This window comes from Podarcis filfolensis (genome assembly GCF_964270895.1).
Source record: "Podarcis filfolensis genome assembly, chromosome: Z".
Lineage (NCBI taxonomy): Eukaryota > Metazoa > Chordata > Lepidosauria > Squamata > Lacertidae > Podarcis > Podarcis filfolensis.
This window is the reverse complement of record NC_139617.1, coordinates 23,267,420-23,291,425: the sequence shown is the minus strand read 5'-3', so window position 1 is coordinate 23,291,425 and position 24,006 is coordinate 23,267,420. Positions and strand designations below refer to the sequence as shown.

At 40.4% G+C, this 24,006-nt stretch overlaps 1 protein-coding gene and 1 long non-coding RNA gene across 4 annotated transcripts in view; one reads left to right on the top strand and one right to left on the bottom strand.

Moving 5' to 3' along the window:
* Positions 1–24,006, top strand: part of LOC310754396 — a 215,624-nt gene that overhangs the window by 85,142 nt on the left and 106,476 nt on the right. The window lies entirely within an intron of this gene.
* The window catches only part of LOC310754334 (uncharacterized protein), a 79,410-nt gene continuing 62,693 nt past the window's right edge, over positions 7,290–24,006 (bottom strand). For 2 of the 3 annotated variants that reach the window (XR_014543709.1, XM_083596185.1), the window contains 2 exons: positions 11,793–11,881; positions 7,290–8,322 (listed from right to left, as the gene is read on the bottom strand). Coding sequence is in view for 1 of the 3 variants with exons in the window: in XM_083596185.1 (XP_083452311.1) it covers positions 8,191–8,322; positions 11,793–11,881 (221 nt within the window). In the remaining 2 variants the exon portion in view is untranslated. Of the gene's footprint in view, positions 8,323–11,792; positions 11,882–19,572; positions 19,741–24,006 lie in introns of those variants that run through there. The other variant, XR_014543710.1, reaches the window with a different exon arrangement.

The window sequence follows — 24,006 nt, the reverse complement described above, 5'->3', positions numbered from 1 at the left end:
CTGCATTGCTATTAGGGCTGAGCCAAAAGTGGTCTACCAAAGTTTTCCAGGAAGGAAGGGACTGAAACTCTCCAACTTCTCAGGAGAAGCTTGAAAATTAACCCCTCACCACAAAATCCAGAATTCTGTTTTCTGAAAAATTACAGGTCAGTATTAATTAGTATTACCAGTTGCAGAATAAATGTCAATACCTAGTTCAGAGGATTTGCACATATGTTTGCAGATAAGCACAATCCCTGCTCTTCCATGGAAACAGCTCATAAAGGATTGCCTCAGGGTTCAATGCATTGTGCCATATTTTGTGCCAGTAAAATGCTGGTGTTTTTTGGCATTACTGTGCCAAAATCTGCCTTCTACTTTCTGAATAGCTTTCATCCCCTTTGAAAAGGTTTCTCCTTTTCCCGCTGGGGAGAAAGTGTGGTGGGAAAAGCCTTTATATGAGTAAATTACATATACACATGTGCTGGATTATTGCAATGAGTTCTGTGTGGGGCTGCCCTTGGGCCTGGCCTGGAAGCTCCAGCTGGTGCAGAATGCAGCAGCTAGAATGATGATGGCAGCCAACAACATGTGATACATCTGCTAAAAAGTTCTTCAGTGACTGCCCATATGCTACTGGGGCAGGCTCGACGTTCTTGTGTTGATATAGAAACCTCTGAAAAACTTGGATTCAGTATACTTTAAGAACCACCTGAGCCCTTATATCCCAGTTTGATCAGTGAGATCATCAAGATGAGTGCTTTTAGTTGTATCCCATGTTACGGAAAAACAACTAGCCTCCACTAGCCTCTACAGCATTTAGGTGTTGCTGGTTCTGTACTGTGGAACTGTCTCTTCCAGGCTTGTTTTGTCAAACATACTTGCTTTTGACTTTCAGGCATCTCTTGAAGACCTTTTTTCGCTGGCAGGCCCTTGCAGTTGCTTTAATTCATTTACCGTTTTCGTGATTATTTTCATTGTTTTAATGGTGTTTTGTTGTACCACTGCCTTGATATTTTAAAATATGGAGGTACAGAAATACTTTTCTAAACATGAATGAATATTACATTAGGTAAAATTGCTTGCAAAAAATGTGCATATTAGGCAAAACTGCATACAAAATTGTGTGAATCCTGACAAAATTGCAGGGGGCTTCCCTTTAAAAATATATATGCAGAAATATAGTGAGTGGTAGATTAGGGGGGGGGACAAAACAGAAAATAGAAGAGACTGGAATTGTCAGATTTGGCTGTTCCTAACCACAGTACTTTTAGCCAGGCAAGCAACCTCACATGTCACTCATGAGGATCATCAAAAATTTCTCTCCCCATGTGTGCTTTTTTAATCCAGTTTCTTTTATCATTAAATGGTGGCAAATAACTGGGCAAAGGGGGAATGGCAGCAATGCAACCCTTTTTTAACTTAAAACTTTCATATTATCTGGACTTTTGCTAAATACATCAAATGCTTGTAATAATAATATTCCAGGATGCAATGGAATGTCTATGGTTCACACCAAAATGGAATATGCTCAGCATAGGCAGTCAGGGATGGGAAACCTCTGACCTTCCAGAAGTTGTTGGAATCCAACTCCTATCAGCCTCAGCTGTAATTGCCGGAGGTCAGAGATTATGAGACTGGTAGCTAGAAATGTAAGAGGGCATCACTTTCCATTCTGCCCTGTATTCGTCTCATGCAGCACTGTTTATATTCCACTGCAGTTTGACTTCTGCTGTGGATAAATTGTGTAGCTTATGTAATTTACATAATTAAGTAGCTAAATTATATTTAAAAAGCATGCTGTTGTTACATTATGCAATCCCATTCATTTCAGCGCTAAGGAAAAACAATGCAAATGAGGGAGAATATAATCAGTTACATGTTATTTGTGTACTGAAAACAACAACAGCAACAGTGAATACTGATCGTATTCACTGAAATGATTTCTGTTTCAGACATGGAATGAATAAACAAACACTGCCAGTTTCTGCTCCAATTTTTGTTTTCTTCAGAATTCTCAGACAGCCCTAGTTGTAATCCAGACCATTGGAGAGGTCAAAGGTCCCTCATCCCTGGTTTATATTGCCCTTTCTTTTATTTTACTGCAAGTCTTCTTTTTTAAAAAAAGGCATTCATGATTGCCATGTCAAGTCAATGATGTTTCCATCAAATTATAGTGCATACTGTGAATTAAGACCAGGTGGTACAGAAGACATAGGTTAGAAAATTAATTAATGTCTCGATGTTGTCTTTTTGCAAACTGAAATCAGCTCTGTTGAGAGCCAACTCAATTTGATTCCTTTTATTCCAGCATTGTTTCCATACCAGCTCATCTTTATTGAGAACTTTGTGATTGTAACAGCTGGTGCTTGAGTTTATTCCCTGCCCTCCCCCTTGTTCTTCATCCTTTTTTCCCCTCTTTTGCATCATGTAATTTCGATTGTATATCTGAGATCAGTGACTATCTCATTTTCTTATTGATTTGGAAGATGTCCTGGGAGCCTCTTCACTGAAGAGCAGGGCAAAAAGAAAAAGGTTTAAATAAATAAATAAAATTGACATTTCTTATAAGTACACAGGAACATTAATGAGAAAATCCACTTGTCTAAGGTTAAATATTATCCATACTTTAGAGTAGTCCTAGAATATAAAAGGGATAATTTTTAGCATGCTGCTTTTCACTCATAATTAAGGTTTAATTGGCGAGTGGTGGCTGCTTTTAATAATTTTGTATTGGGAAATTATAGTGACTTTCTCGAGGGTGCATTGAAGGAGGAAGTACTTTTGTATTGCCTTGTATAAAAGAGAGAAAATATGAAGTCCTCAATATGTTATCCCAAATGGAATGTGGCCCTCAACAGAAAAAATAAATGCTGTCCACTCCTGTGTTACCCAAACGCAGTATCCATTACGCAAATCCTTTGGAAGCATCTTTAACATCTCTGAAACGAATTCCTTCTGAAACAAGAAGGCTGGGATTAGAACACTCAATTCTTTGAGTTTTGCTGCCACCAGATGCATGGACTCTCATGTCATTAGGTCATTTTTAGAGAGACTCGGGGGAACTGATGGTTACCATACTTTGGGCAAGCCTCCAGCCAACTACGAGAGTGTGCTAAACTACAATAACAATTGATTCCATTGTGAGGTAAATGATTAATTCCATTGGGATCCAGCCAGTTGGTTGTTGCAAAGGTAACCAAGTGACGGGGTGGGGGATACTGACTCCATTCATAGCATAAAGGTAAAGGCTGGCTGGGAGGAAAGAAAAACTTGGGTCAAACAGAGAGGGCGGTCAAACAGACATGTATTTCTGAAACCTCAGTGCTAAGACTCCCTTTATTTCTGATATGCAGTTTTCTTTATGTTGCTAAAATGGCACCAAGCGCACACAAGGATGAATTTAGAGCCCATGTAACTACCCTAGGCCCCTTGGTGCATTTGTTGGCTGCAGAATTTCGTGACAGAATTTACACAGAAGTAATTCTGCATGCAGTCCTTCTAGCGTGTTGCTAATGGCACAGCAGTAATTGCTCCTCACCCCATTGCTGCAGAAGTCAACTATTTGGAAGTTACTGTTTTTTCTTCAAGGCACAAAAAATGCACAGAAAGCACCTGGGGCAAGCAGTATCCCAAGTAGTCTTCTCCTTTTTGCTGTTGGGGTGCTTCCCCTCACTGCCATCCACTGTTTCCTGTGATGCAGATTTAAGTGCCCAGAGTTTTCTTTTTTTAGAATGAAAAGTTCCCAGGCAAAATTAACATAAAAACCATGTCAGTTATGTTTTTTTTACAAACAAAAAACTGGTCCTAGCACAAATAACCCCTGTAGCTATTTGTCTGCAATTGGGCAGGTTTACTGTGTACGGGTACTTATCTGAAGTATGCCATTTTCATACAAATTGCCCATAATGAATAAAGGAGATTAAGTGAATTATTTTTGACTACCACAAAAGTTAGCACACTGAAATTCGACAGGTTTCATGCCCTCGAAAGGGTCTGCCATGCCTACAAACACCATACAATTCTGCCAAAAATAATAATGAAAAATAGATGGCTACTTTTGGAGGATTTCTTTTTAAAGGTGTCCAGGGCACACATGGACACACACAAATTTGTGTGACCAGGCCACGACAGCCACAGGCCCCAGGGATCGTAGGAGAGGAATAAAGACTCTGACAACGTGTTATGGAATTAAATTAGGCCACAACTTTATTAAACTTCCGAATTTAGGAAGACCTTGGCTTAGGCCTTGGGTGTGTACCCCTCCCAGCCCCCCAGTTGGGGGAACATCAGGGTAAATAGGATATGGGGGTGCACTGCGAGATGTATGAGCAGGCAGCCAAGCCCATATCCCCGCACACAGGGTAGTTCACTGACGACCTTTCAGTGTATGGCCAGTGACACCCATATATATATAACCCCTTTAAGAGGGGGACCCTGGAATCACCGCTGCAGGGGGTGAGACACCACTTCAAAACCACCACCAGCACCCCATTATAGGGAAGAAAAGACTAAAGGATTCCACCCAAGGCCATAAACTGCCAAAGTTGTGACAAATTGCTACGGGGAAGACAAAACCTGGCAATGCAGGAAAATTTCTTCCCAGTCCTTCAACAGCAACCAGTCAAAGACCACAGCAGCGCCCGCTAAAGAGGAAGAAAAAGTTGACCTGCAAACAAGAAAACATTAAACTAAGGAGGGTAGGGTGGGGGAATCTCCTGAGTCGACTGCCTGGCTACTGTTGGTTGCACCCCCTATTTATTAATGGGACTGGCCCCACCTCCCAGCAATGAAACTTGACTACCAAGGCTGGGCGTGAACCTCCAGATATTAACATTGAGAGGCAGGCCAGCCCCTGTTTGCCATTAAGCTCCCTGGGAACTGTAGCACCGCGTGCAATCCCACAAAGGGCATCACAATGTAAAGTGTGAGTGCTCATTGTCTTTAATTTGGAAGGCTTTGTTTTTTCTCTGGTGGAGTTATTGTGCCTTCAGATTTCATTTACATTCACATATGCTAACATGAAATCAAGTTAAAGCTTTCTTTTTAAAAAATCCCTCAAAATAGTGAATGGAAAGGCACAAAACTTCATTTTTGCTCACTCAGGATTCCAATTCTGACTTCATGTTGAATCAGAAACATCTAAAGTGCTTTAGTGTGGTGTAGTGGTTAAGAGCAGTAGACTCATAATCTGGGGAACCGGGTTTGCGTCTCCGCTCCTCCACATGCAGCTGCTGGGTGACCTTGGGCCAGTCACACTTCTCTGAAGTCTCTCAGCCCCACTCACCTCACAAAGTGTTTGTTGTGGGGGAGGAAGGGAAAGGAGAATGTTAGCCTCTTTGAGACTCCTTCTGGTAGTAATAAAGCGGGATATCAAATTCAAACTCCTCCTCCTCTTCTTCTTCTTCTTCTTTTCCAAAGCAGGATACAAAGTGAATCTGGTGCATGCCGCTGCTAAATATACATGCAAGATCTACTGAAGAATGCTTTGGTTTTTCATATGTTCAATATATGATATGCAGCTGTGAAAAAACTCTGTTTTATTTTTATCATCCTTTCCTCAATTTGATTTAATTAGTAAGTTTTGACCACCTGTCTAATCAGAAATTTTAGTTCTCCGCCCTGCACTTACATACATAAATGATGCTTTCTGCATTTTAGCATAATAGCACAATTATCAAATGCAGCACTAATTCCTAAGATTGTTTTGGCAAGACCTTTGAAAATTATGAGGGATAAGCTGAAGATTGTGTAGTAAAAATAGTTTTTTAATGGAGACAAAGAAAGGAAGGAGAAAGAGAAAGAGAGAGAGAGATAAGAGGAGGGGTGCTACCACATACCTGTTCAAGGAGGAAATTACATCCATAGGGGAAGAAGGAGAGATTGGGCAGGATAACAGAGGAATGCTAAAGCTGGAAGAGCAGAGGGCACAGGAAGAAGCATGATAGGAAATAAGGGTCAATCACTGTTTCTTGGCCTAACCTACCTAACAGGGTTGTTGTGAGGATAAAAAGAAAACAAGAACCATGTATGACACATTGAGGTCATTGGAGGAAAGGAGTAGTTACCTCGTGGATCAGTACCTCCTTGTACAGTATCTTCCTTTTGGTGGCTCTGCTGCTAACATGGCTGGATGCTTCCGCTTCCTGGTTCAGAGGGCTGGAAAGGCATACCTCAGCTGGTTCCATATCTCCACAGTTAACTTGTTGATTCTAATAACCACAGGAACGACCCTTTATACTCTAATGTACATTTTAGCACATACTAAGATACCCCATCTGTAAATCAAGGGCAGAACACAGACAAGGTTAAGTTATTTCCAAGTGTCATTGATTTTCTGTGGGACCTTGATTTTTGCTAACTGCAGAGCAAACTGTTTATAGTGAGCTAATCCATGCAAATGAACTTAAGCATGTAGCTGGCAGCATAACTTAGAAGCATGGCTGCCAAGGAGAGGATCAGGAAAGAGTATACTTTGGCTGGGAAGGAAGAGTCAGCCCAAGGAGAAGCATCCATAGGATTTAGACTGCAGCACTGAAAAACAAATGTACACACCACAGTAAAAGTTCTCCCATGCAAGCCTCCCGTGAAAATTGTGTTATTGGTTAACCTTATTCACTGCTGAAGGTCCAAGTAATGATTTTGTGTTCCCCATTTTGTCTGAAACACTATGTAATGTCTGAAGATGTTGAATCATTTCTACTTTTCTCCCTCTTGCATTCTCCAGTAGTTGCACCAGAATAGCACTCTATCAAAAGAAAAGAAAGAAGTGTTGAAATTCGAATTCCTCTGAAGAAATATTGAAAGGAGCTTCACTCAGTTCAAGCTGCTAAATGGTTTTATTTCCCATTTTGCTTTCCAGAGCTTGGAATGCCATAAAATAAGTTTTTGTGATTTGTGCAGGGCATGAGTAATGAAACACACATTTTGTGTTTGCTATGACTACCACAGTAACTCTCTCTAATAGTTTCTAATTGTAGAGAATACACAATAAGATAGTTGGGGGGGGGGCTTTCATTTCCCCCACTATTCAATTGAAATACATAAACAATCTATGATGCCAGCCCATAATGCACTGAACACTTGCTTTGTATGTAGGCAGCCATGTGAAGTCAGGTACAAAGAAGCAAACCCATGATTTTTGAAAATGAGGAACAAGTTGACCTCCATCACATCATTGACCTAAGCAAGTATATTTATAATAGGGTTGTGAATCATGTGTTGGTGGTTATCAATAAATACTTCTGAGAAATCTATTATCTTCCTTAATAAAATACTGTTTGCACAGAAGTTTTTTTTAAAGAAAAAAGAAAAAGAAAAAAGAAGTCTGTCTTTATTTTATTTTATTTTTAAAAAGACTATTATAACTTTTAGCCTGGACCGCCAAAAATCATGGTTATAGCGTAAATCCTCAGGAGGTAGTGAGTCTCCAGATTGTAACTCCCTGGTAGCGGAGAATACAAAATATCTGCAGAACTGACATCAAGTACACTCAGGCTGCATTCACAGGCAGTTTATTTCATTTCCCAGCTGTTTTCCTAACTGTTCATTTCCACATTCCGTTCGAGCTTTCACATGATAAATCACCACTTCTGGAAAACTAAAGGATCATAGTGCATGTTTAGCTCTCATTTCTGTGTTATTTCATTCGGGGGGGGGGAAGAAAGGGTGAAGGAGTAGCGAAATTGTCCCACCATGTTCGTTGTTGTGCCATACCACACCCATTAGCCTGAATGAAATTTAGTGAGACATGGCAGCACATAGGACAAAAAGCCACCATTCCACAACACAACGCAATGTAAAAAGAACATTCAAAACTGGGACAGAAACCCTAGCATTATAATTTGAAATAGTAACAGAATATTCCCACTTCTGAATGCACAATCAGAGACGGATTTAGGGCAGTGCAACCAGTTCTGTTGCACTGGGCACCGAGCCTAGAGGTGCTGCGGGGTGTTACAGTTTATAACTTAGTGAACTGAGCAAAATGGAAGGTGACAGTCTGGGAGCCACCAAATTTTGGCCTTGCACAGGGTGCCGCTGAAATTTGAAAGACCAAAGTCCAGCCCTGGCAGAATTATTGTGAATATTATTGTGTTACTTGTCCTGACTATAATGCTAGTGGTTCTATCCTGCATTATAACACTTCTTTTACACTGCGTTACCCCCACCCTCAATAGACAGACAGACAGACAGATGATATAGATTCTATTAGGGTTGCCATATGTCCTCTTTTTCCAGGACACGCTCTTTTTTCATGGGTAGAGTTGTCATAGCGATCCATAGTTGAAAGTAAAAGTTGGCAAATGTCTCCTCTTTTTTGCTCTTCAAAATATGGCGACCCTATAAAAACAAACAGAAAAAGAAGAAACGTACATGAAAATGTAAAAATAATGTTACTTACAAAGTGGGGCATATATCTATCCCCCCCCCTTTTTTTAACAAACTTTGTTGAAAATGTTAAAAACAATTACCAAACACCATGTGTTTTCTCAGTTTCTCATCAAAACTGTAAAATGTGATGAGACACTAGTTAATATATACATTTATTTACTTATTTAAAAGTATTTATTTGTGTGTTCAGACCCAGAGAACTCCCCCCTAAATAAACACACATTTGACTCAAATTTTAGTTTTGGTTTTTGGCAGAATTTAGGCCACAACTTTATTGATTACAGAAAAGTGAGTGGTTGCGTAAGCTCTGGTTCGACTATCAGGGCACCAGCATAGGTCAGCCAAGGGTAAACACCTGAGGTAGGTGAAAAGCCCGGGAACAGACTCTGTTCTCTCCCCAGATGCTCCCCTGGTCTCATGCACGGGCACAACCCCCTCTTGGGGGTTGACCAAACCAAGCTGAGTCCCTGGATTCCTTTAACGGAATACCCTTCACATAGGGATGGCGAGACCGTTCTCCCATCCCTATCACCTGAACCAGTACCTATCCGCAACCTTACAAGTTGTGATGATTTGCTACGTGTCAGGCGAAACCCAAATGGCAACAGCCAATCAGGCAAGTGGGGGAAATTTCTGCCTCTGTCCCAACGACATGTGCCCACATGACGGCATAGCAAGGTCAATCACTACATGCCCCAAAAGTAGGGAGAGGTGGGCGTGTGTTCCGAATGCACATGCCGAAAGAGGAAGCTGTGGGTCAGTGCATGGTCATAAATAGGTCCCTTGATCCGTTTAGACTGCACCCCATTGGCTAGATTAAACCCAGCAACAAGGGACCTACCAATCAGGAGTTGTGCCTGTCCAATATACCCACCCACAACCAGGAGGTCAGTCTCCAGGTCTCACCGCAACATGTGTCCTCTTTTAGGGAGGACACGATATACAACTGGATCATAAAGATATAGCAGTTTGCAACAATATAAAATCAAAACTGAACAATAAAATAATAAAAAGTTTAAAATACTTAAAATTAAAATTAAAAAACACCAATAGAGCATTGTGTGGGGTGTACTCATAATGGCCTGCGTAGGCCTGGCAGAATAGAAAAGTTTTCAAAAGGCATTTAAAAGTTGGCACAGAAGGTTGTCACTGAATCTCCATTGGCAGGCTGTTCCACAGGAGCGGGTCAATGTTTTGGTGATGAAGCAAGGAAAGAGGAGGGTTAATGACATACTGTAGCTGCCTATTTAAACACATAGAGTTTAAATGTGTGTGGTTTCTAGTGCATGGAGGGGAATCATAATTTGTTTGTTGTTTATTAGTCTTGTAATTTATATGCAAAGAATGGTTACAATTCTAGAGAGAAGACAGTGAGTGCACTCCGGCAGCAGATTCACACTCAAATGCTAGGGGAGTGCATTGCCTCTGTGTGGGGGAGCAGCTAATTGCCACTTACCTGGTTCTCCAGGAGAGTGTGGTTTCTATGGCCATGGCCTGGTCCCAAAGTTATGCAGTGTTCTTCACGGCCATGGGGGGGGGTACCAGAGCCTCCCCCTACAGCCATGTGATTTTTGTGGGAAGCACCAAATTGAATTGTCTAATCCAGGAGGAGCTGGGAGGCGTAACACAGCAGTGGACCTGACTTTGTTCAGGCCTGTGAGTTTTCTATAAATCCAAGCTGTGCCTGGGCCTCCCAGCTCAGACCTTTGTTGGACTTCCCATCCACTTGCCCTGTTCCGAGTGTCCACCCCGAAGTTGAATGGGCCAGTTTGTGTATGGACCTTGCTATGGTATACTTGGTCTCTGAATTTGGGTCCAGAGAGGAATTTGGCCAGTCTGAAGGTTTTCATCTACCTCATAGCAATCGTCACAACTTTTGGCGGATAAGGCATTGCGGTGGGGTTTCTCATCTGGTGGTCCACACAGGGACTGATGGGCCATTGTGCCCTTCTGGGTGGTAACCCTGACAGGTCACTCCAATTTAATGTATGACCCTCAGTCTAGGGTTGATCCATCAACCAGCAGGATTGATACCTGATACATACCCAGTGCCTTCACCAAAGCCTACTTACATCTGCAATCAATAATAGTTGTGGCCTATGTCAACCCAGCACTAATGCCCTGCGTCTTATTTCTGCCCTTCAGTGGCCCTGCCCATGCTGCATGCTTCCTACACATGGGTCCGCAATAACAACTCAGGTTTTATGCATCTAGATGTCCTGATCTTATAGGTTACGTACACCTGACAACCATTGGCATTGGTTGTCCCTTTGTATTACGGAGCATCCTTTGGCTCTGAGTTCATAAAAGAGACAAATTTACACTAACAGCCCAAATTTCTGTTATTTTTACAGTTTTGTTTGTGTGTGTGTGTGTGTGTGTGTGTGTGTGTGTATTTATGGTATTTCAATGTAACCTCATAGCCAATGATTTCTGGGTGGTGTCCATTATTTTTTTATTTTTGAAAATGCAATATTAAAACAATAAAAAGGCAAATGCAGCATAAAGGACAACAAAGAACAGCAGAGGGAGAATAAACAAAATGAATCAATATCATAAAACTCTCATAGCACAAGCAAATCCTAACTTATTGTTCTTAGAATGGGGGGTGGGGTGTCATTTCTCCTCCTCTTAATCCATGAAAGGCTTTTGAATATACAAGTACAGAGGGTAAATCTTTTCTTAAGTGCCATAAAGAGTATAACCCTTACATGGTATAAGGCAACCAAAGCAATGCAACTGAGGTAGAGAAATTTAAATCTTTGATCTATGTAGCTTCTGAAAAAGATGTTTTGCTTAAGCACAGTGTAGCCAAGTATGAATTGACAGAGGTATAATCACTGGTGGTTGGTTCCAGCCTTGTGACAGGTAGGCAGTTCTAGAAAGAGATGTGTGCAAGCAATGAGATTCAATTCTGTATGCTTCAATCATTTTTCACTGTGCAGAAAAAGTTATGGGGAAAATGAATGGAGAGTACATGAAAGCCGTATGCATTGTTAGCAAATGAAGACACTGTTTGCATATGATAATTTCCATGTTCACGGGATACCAAATTTATTTAGCAAGGCCACAATCCACATAATTCAGAGAAACTGCTTTGCCAGAACCAAAAGCTTGATGTATTCAAGGTCTTCCTTAAAATGCAGCAAAGAGAAACTTTGCTGCACAAATTAAGCATTCCTTGTGATAAAAGACATTTGTGTTGTTTATAGCACTTTTTTCGTCCCTATATGGCAAAGTGAAAAATGTATTTGAGGCCAAAGGAATAGCATATCTTGGCAGAGCGGCTTAAGCAGATTTCCTATTCACTGAACAGATAAATGAAGCCAGAGAAATACGTTAGAGAAACTGCTGCTTTGAATGCTAGCCCATTGCCTCGCGATATCCTCCGCAGGAAATAGACAATCACAAGTACTCACTGTCAAATCCAGTTTCCAGCTGAGATGCAGAGCCTGCTGCACGCATTGCAATACAACCTCTGTCCTTCTCCCTTTAACCAGTTGTTTCTCTTTGGTATGAAACAAACAAAATGGAAATATGCAAGACAGAAACAGTTATTTCTTTCACAGCTGGTGACTGATAATGGGGCGGTTACACCACAAAGATAATAACAGTACAATAATATGTATAAAGATTTTTTATGAGCTAAATATCTTTAAATGCAATAGGCAGTATCTTTAAAAAGAATCTTATGTGGCATTTGAGTACTATAAACAACAGAGGGTTTGTGACATTTTAAGAAAACCACATTTATTATGGCACAAATGTTGAGCAGTTGATTTCTACTGACACATGAAATGTTAGCCTGAGTTGCAGGTGTGTGTTTGCACATGCATGTGCACATAAGAGTGTAAGGCTGCCATCATGCAGCCCCTATTGGAGGATTTGTAATGCTTCATCACAATCCTGGATTTGCATGAAGTCAGGGCAGAGTAATGAGTAAAACAGAATGCAGGTTGCACAACACCATAGCCATGGCATAGGAGTGAGAAGAGAGAATCATAGAATTGTAGAGTTGGAATGTGGCCCCAGGGTCATCTAGTCCCCAAAGAAAGTGATGGCTTAAAACAATGGCAGATGCTTCAGTAAAACAAGGATGAGAGAGGGAACTGAGAAGAAAATTGTGGTTTTAAAACAACAGCAGAGGTTTGAGGAAAGTACCTTCATATGATGGAGTATTTGAAGGTTCTGCATCATTTTAACTTAGGCAAACCGATTCACACTTTCCAAATTGCTAGGAGAGTTGGAATGCAGTTATTATTTGGTTTTCACATTGCTCTGAAATTTCTGAGGCTCAGCTCAGAAATGCGCACCAACATGAGTGTTTTAGATTACAATGCATGCAAAAATGCATATTTTACGAAAATGTGTTAATGTATGTTTTGGATAAGCTTTGCAAAGGAAAGGGCAAGCTGATCTCCTTGAAAGGACAGGTTCTCTGAATGTCACCAGATCTTATCCTTGTAGCCAATATGGCAACACTAACATACACATGAAACAATGTGGTGCTTTAGATGAGGAACTTATGTAAATTGGAATCAAACGTTCCAGAATGTCAGTACAGACTTTTCTCACCATTGCCTCTTTGCTATTTTAAGCAATGTGGAATAGCTAATGCTAACCAAGCATAACATAAAAAGCAACTCGTGGCAGAATTAAGCTCAGTGGGCATCTTAATGAAAATGGGTTCAAAATGAAGACCTGATTGAATAATTCAGTAAGTACCATGTGAAGAAACTTAAAAAACACAAGCAATACAAAAAAACTATTCAAGTCTACAATGATTTGTGATCTGGAATGGAAAGGATTAATCAAGTCTTGCTATTTTCTTTCTCATTCAAATGTGAATCATAGAATCACAGAACTATAGAGTTGGAAGTGATTGTGAGGATCATCTAGTCCAGACATGTTCAACTGGTCGACTGCGATCAACAGGTAGATCCCCGGGTGATCGTGGTCAATCGCGGAATCCTTATTGATCACAGGATTAAAAATGGGGGGTTGAAAGCCTCTGCTCCCCTCCCCCCTTTCTCAGTTCCTCCGTTGCATCATGTAGGCGGTCATTTGGCATTTGTTGATGTTGATTGTGGATACAATGATTGTCTATTTCAGTGTGTGCGTTTGTTAGTTGTGGATTTTTCAGTGAGTGATGTACAGCATTTCCCCGTAAAAAAAAGCTCAGCAACTCTTTTCTATCCTTCACAAAAAAGCTCAACAACTCTGGTCTGTCTTCCCCTTCCACCCACGCTCCTCCTCCCTCCAATGACAATGGATAGATCACGGCCAGATTTTTTTATACTGGGAGTAGATTGCAGTCTCTTGGGAGTTGGATGTGCCTGTATCTAGAGGCATACTACCTTTAGTTCCTTTAGTTCCGGCACCTCTCAGGTTGGCACCATTGCCATTGTAAGAGAACAATGGAGGTGGTCATGGTAAGTGCCGGCACCTCTTTTTCTAGCAAAATACCATTGGTCAAGTTTGCTGATGTTAGTCAGCCCTGCTGCATTGGAATCTTTCCTGCCCATTCCATGCATGGAAAATTTAACATAATCTAAGCAACAGCAAGGGAAGGAGTTGTTCCAGTGAATGTATCTGAACCCACAGGCATTCCCACCACTCACATTTATTCACACACTTTTGGTAGTTCAAGAGATATAGGATATTTTGCTAGAGTTATGTGTGTTTGCTATGCAGATGTGTTAACCCTTAACCATATACCCACAAGAAGTTCTCACACAAAAGGAATAATTGACCCCACCTATTGACCCCACTAAAGTCTGTCTTTACAAGAGAATTACTGTAACTATTGTTATGAAATATGCCAGGCTCCATCTCCTCAAATGAAGGGATAACCGCTTCTGTAAATTTATATAATTCTGGCAGAGGTTTAAAACATTATAGACTTGGTCTTTGTTTTGAAGGGGCTCCTGTGCCTGTAAATTCCATCCACTTTTGTCAAAAAAAGGGGGAGGTTATGGATCCCCTATTACTGTGAATGGGAAAGGCAGAGCTTTGTATTATAAAGAGTGGTTTGGAACCCAAAGCACAGATTAGAGTGGAGAGAGCGTATAACAACCCAGAAACTGATCAGATATTTGTATGTGTATGCAAGGCAAATCTTTAAGCCTCTACACACCTCTACTATGGTTATAAACTAGTAAGCTTGGCTCCTTTAATGAGAAAGATGACCACTTTCCAATATTGCTAGAAGCTCCTAAAAAGCATATAGCCTTATCTTTTCTTGTACAGCAATTCCTGGAGGGAACAAGGATAAGACTGTTAAAAATGTATTTTCTAACTTGAGTCAGTTAAGCTGCATTGATAACAGACCTGGGCTTCTTTCTTTTTTTCTTTTTCTTTTGCCTTGAGATACAAAACCCATCCAGCAGTTTATTTTAATGCTAACTTATAATAATTTATTCAGATGGAAGTGGATGGTATTTAATGAAATGCATCACAGTGGTCACTGGTTTGTGTTTTTAGAAAAAACCACTGAAGCAGTTTTAGGAAACACAAAAGCAAGTTGGATTGGATGGGAAATGGGCATTTTGGGTGACACACCCCTCATTGAGTAAAACAATGTGAAGTCATTCACACATTGAGAGCAAATGTTATACTGCTTCTTTTGCGCTTAGTAGTGCCACATGTAGCCACTTCTGACCAGCTATGCATTGGTGTGATGTCAGTCACACATTAATCCCTGACAGGGTGTGTGCGCTAACTTTTTAACCATTTACTATCCAATATTCCCCACCCCACCCCAGGCCTGAGGTTTCCCAGTCGTGAAGAAATAATTCAAACACGGTTCAGCTGTCTTCTGTACAGAGTTATGGTGGTGCATCTTGTCCCTTGTACCAGGCAGCAAAATATTTTGAGCCAACCCTGATCAAAGTAAGCACGGTTCACCTTGAGTAGCCTCCCCCAAATTGATTCTTCTTGTACCCCATTCCTCTTTTCCTCTTCCTTAGACAGTCCTGTGATGGCTGACTGTTGCAGCTCTATATAGTAGCTGCTGACATTGATGTCCATACCCTGATCTTCAGCTACAAAGCCTGCAGCTCTGAAAACTTGTGGCGGCAATCTTTCCCTGGAGACCCTCTTGGCCCAGAGGTCTTCAGGGATGCGTCACATTTTTCTCCTCACCAGCCATTCAAAACAAATCACAATGGGGGAAGAGGTTGTAACTCAGTGGCAGAGCGCACAGTTTGTGTCTTAAAGGCCTCAGGTTCAATTGCCAACATATCCAAGAAAAGTTAGGAAGGAGTGTAATGCCGAAGATCTGCTGCCAGGTAGCATTGGTGAAAATTGAACTAGATTGGGGGAGGGGAACCTCAGGCATGGGGCCCAAGTGAGACCCCAAGCCTTTCTGTCTTGACCTTGAGACTCTCCCCACACCATTTCCCCTCCCTAGCCACACTTATGCTGTTTTCCTAGAAAAAGAAATGCCAGAACTCACCACGAGCACCTCCCATGTTCTCTTGTAATAGCAATGGCACCCACCTGAGAGGTGCCACCCTAGGCGTCTTCCAACATATATAAAAGCATAATAAAACATCAAACATTAAAAACTTCCCTATACAAAACTGCCTTCCGATATCTTCTAAAGGGTGTATACTTATCTCCTTGTCTCGGAGGTCACATAACTCTAAACCCTCCAACATTTCTCAAATGAAAATACGGATGCCCTAAGGAAAAGTGGGACATTCCAGTATCTAGTCAGAAACCAGGACAGCTTCTGTGAATCCAGGACTGTCCCTGGAAAATAGGGACACGTAGACACTTACACTCCATAGGCACTTTTACCTGGCTGGAATCTCTGATAGCGCCTCTTACTTGCCTGGATGAAGTATACAGAAGGGTGTGTGAGTGTGTGTAGAATGGTAAAATTTGTTGCTCCACCCACTTTTGTCCAGAGTGCTGCCCAGAAGGAAATGTGCTTCTTGTATTAAAAACATTTCCCCACTCCTATTCTAGATCAGCCAGTCACCCGGCTTGGTGCTGAACAGCTTCTCATGTTCCTACAATCTGAAATCAATAGAAACATTTAGTTTCTCCATTTAGTTAAATGGGCACCCTGAGGTTCTCTGAGCAGTTCCTGCCCCCCAGCACTCACCAAAACTCTGGTTTCTGTGACTACTCAAAGGAAAAGCTTAGAAACCCCTGATCATCTTCGACCAAAACACTGAGATCCCTACAATTTAACAGTTTTCAGAATGGAAAAAGAGGGAGTTATTGACAGGCAGGAACAAGGCATCCCAGTTTGTGTGCTCTAAGAATAACAGTGAGAGCCAGCCATGTTAAATGAAATAAAGACAAGCTATTGAGCATAGCTTTTAGTTAAGGTCTATTTTCACCCCATTTTGTAAAGTGGTATTCAATTTAGGTAAATTGACAAAGTTCTTTTCAAACACTCATTTTTAGACTGAAACTGAAGACATATATTTATTGTCAAAAGAGCAGAAAGTTTGAGTCTTAGAAGGGAAATAATAATTGGCATAAAACTTGCAACTTTTTTTTTGTTACAGAAAGATTCTTTGGGGGGGGGGACAATTCACAGAAACTGCAAAGGTATTAATTATCCCAACACTTCACGGATCAGCCCTACGAATGTGCCATCAGGATGTTTCAAACAATCTGTCTTCGAAATAACAAAAGAGCTATTTTTATGAGATACATATTTCCACATTTCCCCCTTACCCTTAAAAAGATAGCAACAGTAGAAGGAAACCATGGAAGTCTCATTGCACCTGAGGATGCTTGTAGTTACTGCTAGTGATGTCTGATGGAAGCATTTTCTCCCCTTCTTTATCACTGCAGCATCCCTCCACAGACTCAAAATATTTAATTACACAGCTGGGCAATTTGTGGAGTTGTAGTTAACTTATGGAAACCAATAAATATTTTTCATTTGTTGGTTAAATGTCCACAGTGGGGCTTAGTTTTGCTTAAAATAGGAATGTTCCAATACTGCTACTTTGCTACTTTGGTTGTAGTTCAATAATAAAGAGGCATAGTTTTTGCCCTTTGGAACAAAAAAAATAAAAAATCAATTTCCTTAACTCCAGTGGGCTTTCTTAGCACCGACTCCAAGGATTTTTCATTTAGTTGAGTAGGTTAGTCAAATTTATCTTATTCAAGAGAAATGTTTTCTTCGTTTGGCAGAAATATCAACACTTCCTGGGCCTGTGTAATCAGGTTTTAATGGAGGCATATGAGAATGCTTCCTTTATAACAATTAATTGAGGACAACAGAAGAGCCCTGCAGGAAAGGACCGACACCCTGCTCTCACATTGGCCAACCAGATACCTATGGGAAACCTGCAAGCTCTGCCTGTCTTATCTGCTACCAAGCCAGGTTCAAGGTTCATGTATTGATTGACAAAGCCCTGAACAACTTGGGGATAACCTGAACCCTTAGATCCCAAGTCAATCACTCACTAAGATCATATGCAGGAGCATCTTTGGTCTTTCCCTGAGTTGGTGAGGCTCATTGGAGAACAATGAGAGATGGAGCCTTCAGTGCCATCGGCCCAGTTCTGTGGAACACCCTGCCAATTCAGCGGGCACCATCTGTGCCAACTTCTAAATACCTGATGAAAACTTTTCTATTCTGCCAGGTCTATGTGGGAAATTAAGAAGAACACATCCCCCAACAAAGGTCTGTTGACGTTTGTTTTTAATTTCTTTTTATGATTTTATTGTTTGATTTTATGTTTTCATATAGTTGTCAACTGCTGTGATATATTTTTTCTGAGACAGCATATATAAACATTCAAATAAATAAATAAGATCTCACTGGTAATTCCTAACAAGTGGCATTCAGCGGTGTATTGCCTCTGATACCAGAGGTAGTGCATAGCTATCATGATCTATAGTCATGGATAATCTTATCCTCCACGAATTTGCCATCCAGGTTGGTGGCCATCATGAACAGTATCTTTTGGGAGTGAGTCCCACAGTTTAATTATCTGCTAGGGATGAGAAAACATTTTTATTTGGATTTCTTTTAGTTTCTCATTGTTCTACTCTTAAGTTTGGTTCTTCACATTTCTGCATCAGTTTGTAGCTTTTTAAAATGTTAAGTCCTTATGAAAATCCATTAGCATTTTATGTATCCTTATTACACATGTTTGTATGAAATTTTTCCTAATATACACATTTTGCAAAGCATTTTTCATAATATATTTTTATAACACTGGAAATATATTAAGTATGATACTGTGAAACAGGGAAGTCAAATGACATGGTGAAGCCAGGCTGGGGGGGGGGGTGAAATGAAGAAGGAAACAGCCTCTCCAAATTTCCTTGTTTTCCAGAAACAGTCCCAGATTTACAGAAGCTGTCCCAGTTTCTGATTTGATCCCAGAATGTCTGACTTTCCTTGAAGATGAAATGTTGGAGGGTATAAAGTTATGTGACCCCCGAGCCAAGGAGATAAGTAACTTTATGACCTTTAGAAGACACCTGAAGGCATGTATAGGAAAACTTTTAATGTTTTATGTTTTATTATGCTTTTAAATGTGTTGGAAGCTGCCCAGAGGGGCTGGGCCAACTCAGTCAGATGGGTGGGGCATAAATAGGACATCCCTATTTTCATGGAGAATTGTTGGAGGGTGTGTGGAAATTTGGGGGCTGGAGGAGAGAGCAAAAGCATTTCTGGATCCCCCCACTGCTTTCTCTCTCCTCCCCCCGCAGAACTATTTCCCTATCTAGTCAGTATCATTTACTTTGACCAAAAGCAGGAGCTGAATAAGAAGTGCACCCCTCAGTTGAAATCTTCAAGTGAGTCTTGACATTTTCTCCTTGTCTTTTTAAAAATCATATGCCGTTTCTGACAAATCACAGTGGATGAGTGAGATTCAAAAGTTCTTTGATTTTGCACAAAGCCTGGATGTACTATGATAGGAATTGTGCGGAAGCTTTGATGATATCTTGTGTTTTCAAGAATATCAGTTTTATTATTAACTGTGGGTTCACAAGGAAGGTACAAGGAAGGCAAATAAAAGAGAAAAAGGAGCATGTCAGCCTCTTTGAGAGTGTTGGAATGTTGTAATCATCAGGTTTTAATACCAGAGGGTTTGGGGTTTTGTTTAGAATCATAGAATTGTAGAGTTGGAAGGGACCCTGAGGGTCATCTATTCCAACCTCCTACAATGAAGGAATGTCAACTAAAACATCCATAACCGATGGCCATCTTACCTCTGTTTAAACACGTCCAAGGAAGAAGAGTCTACATCCTTCCAAAGGAGTCTGTTTCACTGTTGAACATCAGTTCTTCCTGATGCTTAGTCAGAATTTCCTTTCCTGTAACTTGAATCCATTGGTTTGGGTCCTACCCTCCAGAACATGTTCCAGCTTGTCTTTATCCTTCTTAAATGTGGTGCCCAGAACTGGACACAGTACTCCAGGTAGGGTCTGACCAAGGCAGAACAGAGAGGTACTATTATTTCAGATGTAGCCCCATGGCAATCTTTGCAGCTGCAATACTTGGTAACAACAGCAGCTTTTAAAGGTTCTGAGACACCAGAGATATTAGAACAATTGGTCAAATCCTTTGAAGCTAAAAAAAAGGTCTGCAATTACTTGTTATAGATATTTACCATCAACTACTTTTAAGAAATTAGTGGAACAAAGAATTTGAGGTTCCTATGTAGACAGTGGGAAAGTGTTTTGGTTTCTGTAGCAAAGGTATCTAACTACAACCTGTACAACATAAAATAATATTTAGAATTTACTGAACTCCATTACATTTAAATGGAAAAGGAATGTCCAATAGAGCATGTTGTTGGAGATGTTATAATGATAAGACGTCTTTGAAACACATGATTTACAATGTCCTTTGCTTACTAAGTATTGGGAGCAAGTATTAGATTGTTTAAACAGGACTGTGTGGAAAAAGTTAAAATTTTCAGATGAAAATATTCTTTTGAATTACGTTCCTACTATATGGAATTTGACAACTGGACAACATAACTGGATTCTTTGTGCCCTTACTATGACCAAAAGACTGATATTGATGAACTGGAAAGAGAAATCTATGGTCCTATTCAGTCAATGGATTGAAAATATTGTTCCCCTTTATTCACTTTTTATTTCTGCTTTTTATTGTTCAGTTATAATATGCTCCATAAAAAATATAAAACCACAAAAATGCACAACAAAGTAACCAACAAAAACAACACCCCACTCACATACACATAGTTTAAAAGGCCATAGGTTTTTTTATAAATTAGCCAAAGACCTTGGAGAAGAATGATGTTTTTGCCTGTCACCTAAAGATATGCAACAAAGGTGCCAGGCGAGCCTCTCTGAGGAGAGCATTCCACATTCAGGAAGCCACTGCAGGAAAACGCCTGTTTTCATGTTGCTACCCTTTATGTCTCTCCTGAAGGAGGCACATGAAGAAGGTCCTCAGTCGAGCATCCATGACTAAGGGAGAGGGGTGTTATGTGTTCAGTGGTCTGTGTTTGCCTGAGCTTGAGTCTGGATTAAGGATTCTGAGCCCCTGTGTTTTGATTTGAAGCATGATATCCAATCAGAGAACAATGGTCCTTAAACTCTGAGTTATGATTCATCGCTTAGGAGTTTAGACAGCCAATAACATTGAGAGTTGGAGTGGCCCAGCCCTTCAGAAATGAATATAAGCAGTTGCTTTGCCCCTGCTGTCCAGTTCTGTTAGTCAATAAAGGTTCTTGCTGTTAATGTATCTCGCTCTGTGGGAAACCACCTACATGTCAACAACAGTCCAGCACCTCCACAGGTAAATCTCCAGATGTAAAGGAGAAGTAGAGTTGTGTGTCATCAGCATATTGCTGACAATATACTCCAAAACTCCAGATAACCCCACTCAGCAGTTTCATGTAGATGTTACATGGGGGGTAAAATTATACCCTGAGGAATCCCACATTAAAGGCTCCAATGACCATCCAAGTAGGACCAGAACTATTGCAAATTGGTTCCACCTACCCCTAACTCAGACAGCTGCTCCAGAAGGATACCATGCTTGATGGTATTGAAAGCTGCTGAGAGCTCAAGGAGAATTAACAGGGATGCCTTTCCCATGTCTCTTTCCCAACAGAGGTCACCATACAGGGCAACCAACGCAGTTTCTGTGCCAAAACTAGGCCTAAAGCCTGATTGAAAAAGATATATAAAATCAGTTTCCTCCAAGAGTGCCTGGATCTGGTCTGTGTTAAGGCAGTAATGTTAGGTCATGGGCCCCACTTCGCAAAGCAGGACTTAATATGGACAGATTTAGCCTACCTCGATTTAGGATTGAATTAAAATGGCAATATTCCATTCCCTGCTCCCGCTCCCCCCCAGCATAATGTTTGCTTCCAAGCTGCTGAGCATTCATAACCTCTTTCTAGTTCTTGTAGTTCTTGTAAACTATTCTGTCTATGGTAGTTGACTGGTTTTCTCAGTAGCATAAATTTCTACTTAGACCTGCTTCCTAAGGCATGTTTGCACAAGGACTGAGAAGAAACAAGGGGGCTGCAATCTATAGGAAATAGGGAACCCCTTCATCCTCCTAAAGAAGTACTTTCTCATAACTATGATGAAAGGTTCATTTCTATGGCCAAGACTGATGAATAGTATCAAACTGCAATCCTCAAAGTTTAGCCATGCTGTAAAAGTCTATTTGTTGAAAAATATTATTGCTAAGAGCAAGACAGCCTTGGTTTCATTTGAAGCTTTGTTGCTTTGATGGTGAAGTCAAAGTTTGAAAATGTCAGGATTTCAATAAAAAAGATACATAGATTCTTTGTCCCTATTTTTAAAGCATTGTTTGTAACCAGTTCACAATGCTTTTTCAAGAAATGTTTGTAGTACCATAGCCTGAAAACAAGAAGCCTCTTTTATGTAGTCTAAAAATGTCTATAATGAAATCTTCCATAAGCCTTAAAGCTTTCTGGAACTTGAGAAAAGACAAGGACACATATCTGCCTTTGATTGTATCGAACATTTGTTGATGAAAGGACTGTGTAAACTTGAAATGTGGTGGATGACTTGTGGAAGATTTCGTGACATTTTTTTACCATAACTTTTCACTGGTTCTTTTCCTGCAGCTGTTGGCTTGTTGCCAATGCAATTTCTACTCAGAGTAGACTTACTGAAGTTAAGAGACACAACTAATTTAGGGCTGTTAATTTTAATAACTATAACTCAATTAGATACAGCCTATTATCTCTGTAGTATCTGTTTGTTCTAGAGGTCAAAGTGTGGTGTGATTGCAGCCCACTTCTTTCTGGTGGATCTACAATCATCCCACTTAGTGCTGAGATGCTTACTGCCTCCAACAGTGGTGGAAGAACATAAGCATCATGCTTAGTAGCCACTGATAGAGATATCTTCCATGAATTGCCTTGTTTTAAAGCCATTCAAGTTTATGGCCATCACTACCACTTGCAGCAAATCCTATAGTTTTAACTGTACTGTATCAGTTTTATTTATTGATTCATGGTTTTCCAGTCTGGCTTGGAGGGCAAGCAGAAAATTATGGTTTGTGTTAAACAAGAAATAATTTGTTGAATTTAGCACTCAGTGGTAGGAGGGAGTGTTTACCAAACTATGGCTTGGCATTACATGAGAACTTAGTCTCAGAATTTCAAAATATTGGATAAAGGCATTCACCTCTGAGGGCATTACTCAGAGGGTGCATTTATGATAACATTTATTTGTTTATAGGTGTGATTTCTCACCAGCCCTTCAGTGCAACGTCCCAGAGCAGATTACAGCAATATAACCATACAAGTAGTTTATACACAATTATATAAGCAAGTAAAACAATTCCAAGCAAAAAAGCACAGTAAAGATGATAAGGTGAGGTGAGGTGAGGTGAGGTGAGGTGAGGTGAGGTGAGGTGAGATGAGATGAAGAGAAGAGAAGACTTATGGGTTCCACAAAAATACTTTTTTTGCTAAGGGCTAGGGTGCAGAGGTCCATCTTCAACATATGACAGAAACTGTATAATGAGGATGCTAGACACAGCTCTGTGGGGAGAGAGTTTCACAATTCAAGGGCTGCAACAAAGAAAGCTCTCTTCAAGGCCACAATTCCCTACATTTCTGACACTGGCATAAGTACCAAGAGAACCCTTTCCTTCTGTCTTTTAAATATTGCTGCAGAAACATCTACATCTCATAATGTAAGAGTGAGAATATAATGTGAACGGTTTTTAATGCAGAAATGCCAGTGTGAAGACTTTTCTTCCTTTCTTTTTCCATCAAGGATTTCATTTCTAATGGGATTTTGGTTCTCACTGAAACTAATTTTTTCCTGTCATGTCTGCTTTACTGATTTTCTTTGGGATAAGCTGATAGTCTCCATTTTTTTCCTTTTAAGAGCCTTGTAGAAACTGCAGTACTAATGAAGACAATTCTTAGAAATAATATCGTTTTCTATTACCCCCCCCCCCCGTATACTTCAGTATTTTTGTCCTTCCCAAATATTATCTCTTGTCTGGAGTTGCTTGGAACTGTCTGCCCTACCCCACCCCCCAAAAAATTCATAACAACATTCTAGCCATCATGACTCATAGCCATTGATAACCTTTTCCTTGTTTAATTGTTTAATCCCTTTTGAAGCTGACCAGAATAGTGACCAGCTACATTTTATGGGAGTAAATTCGGT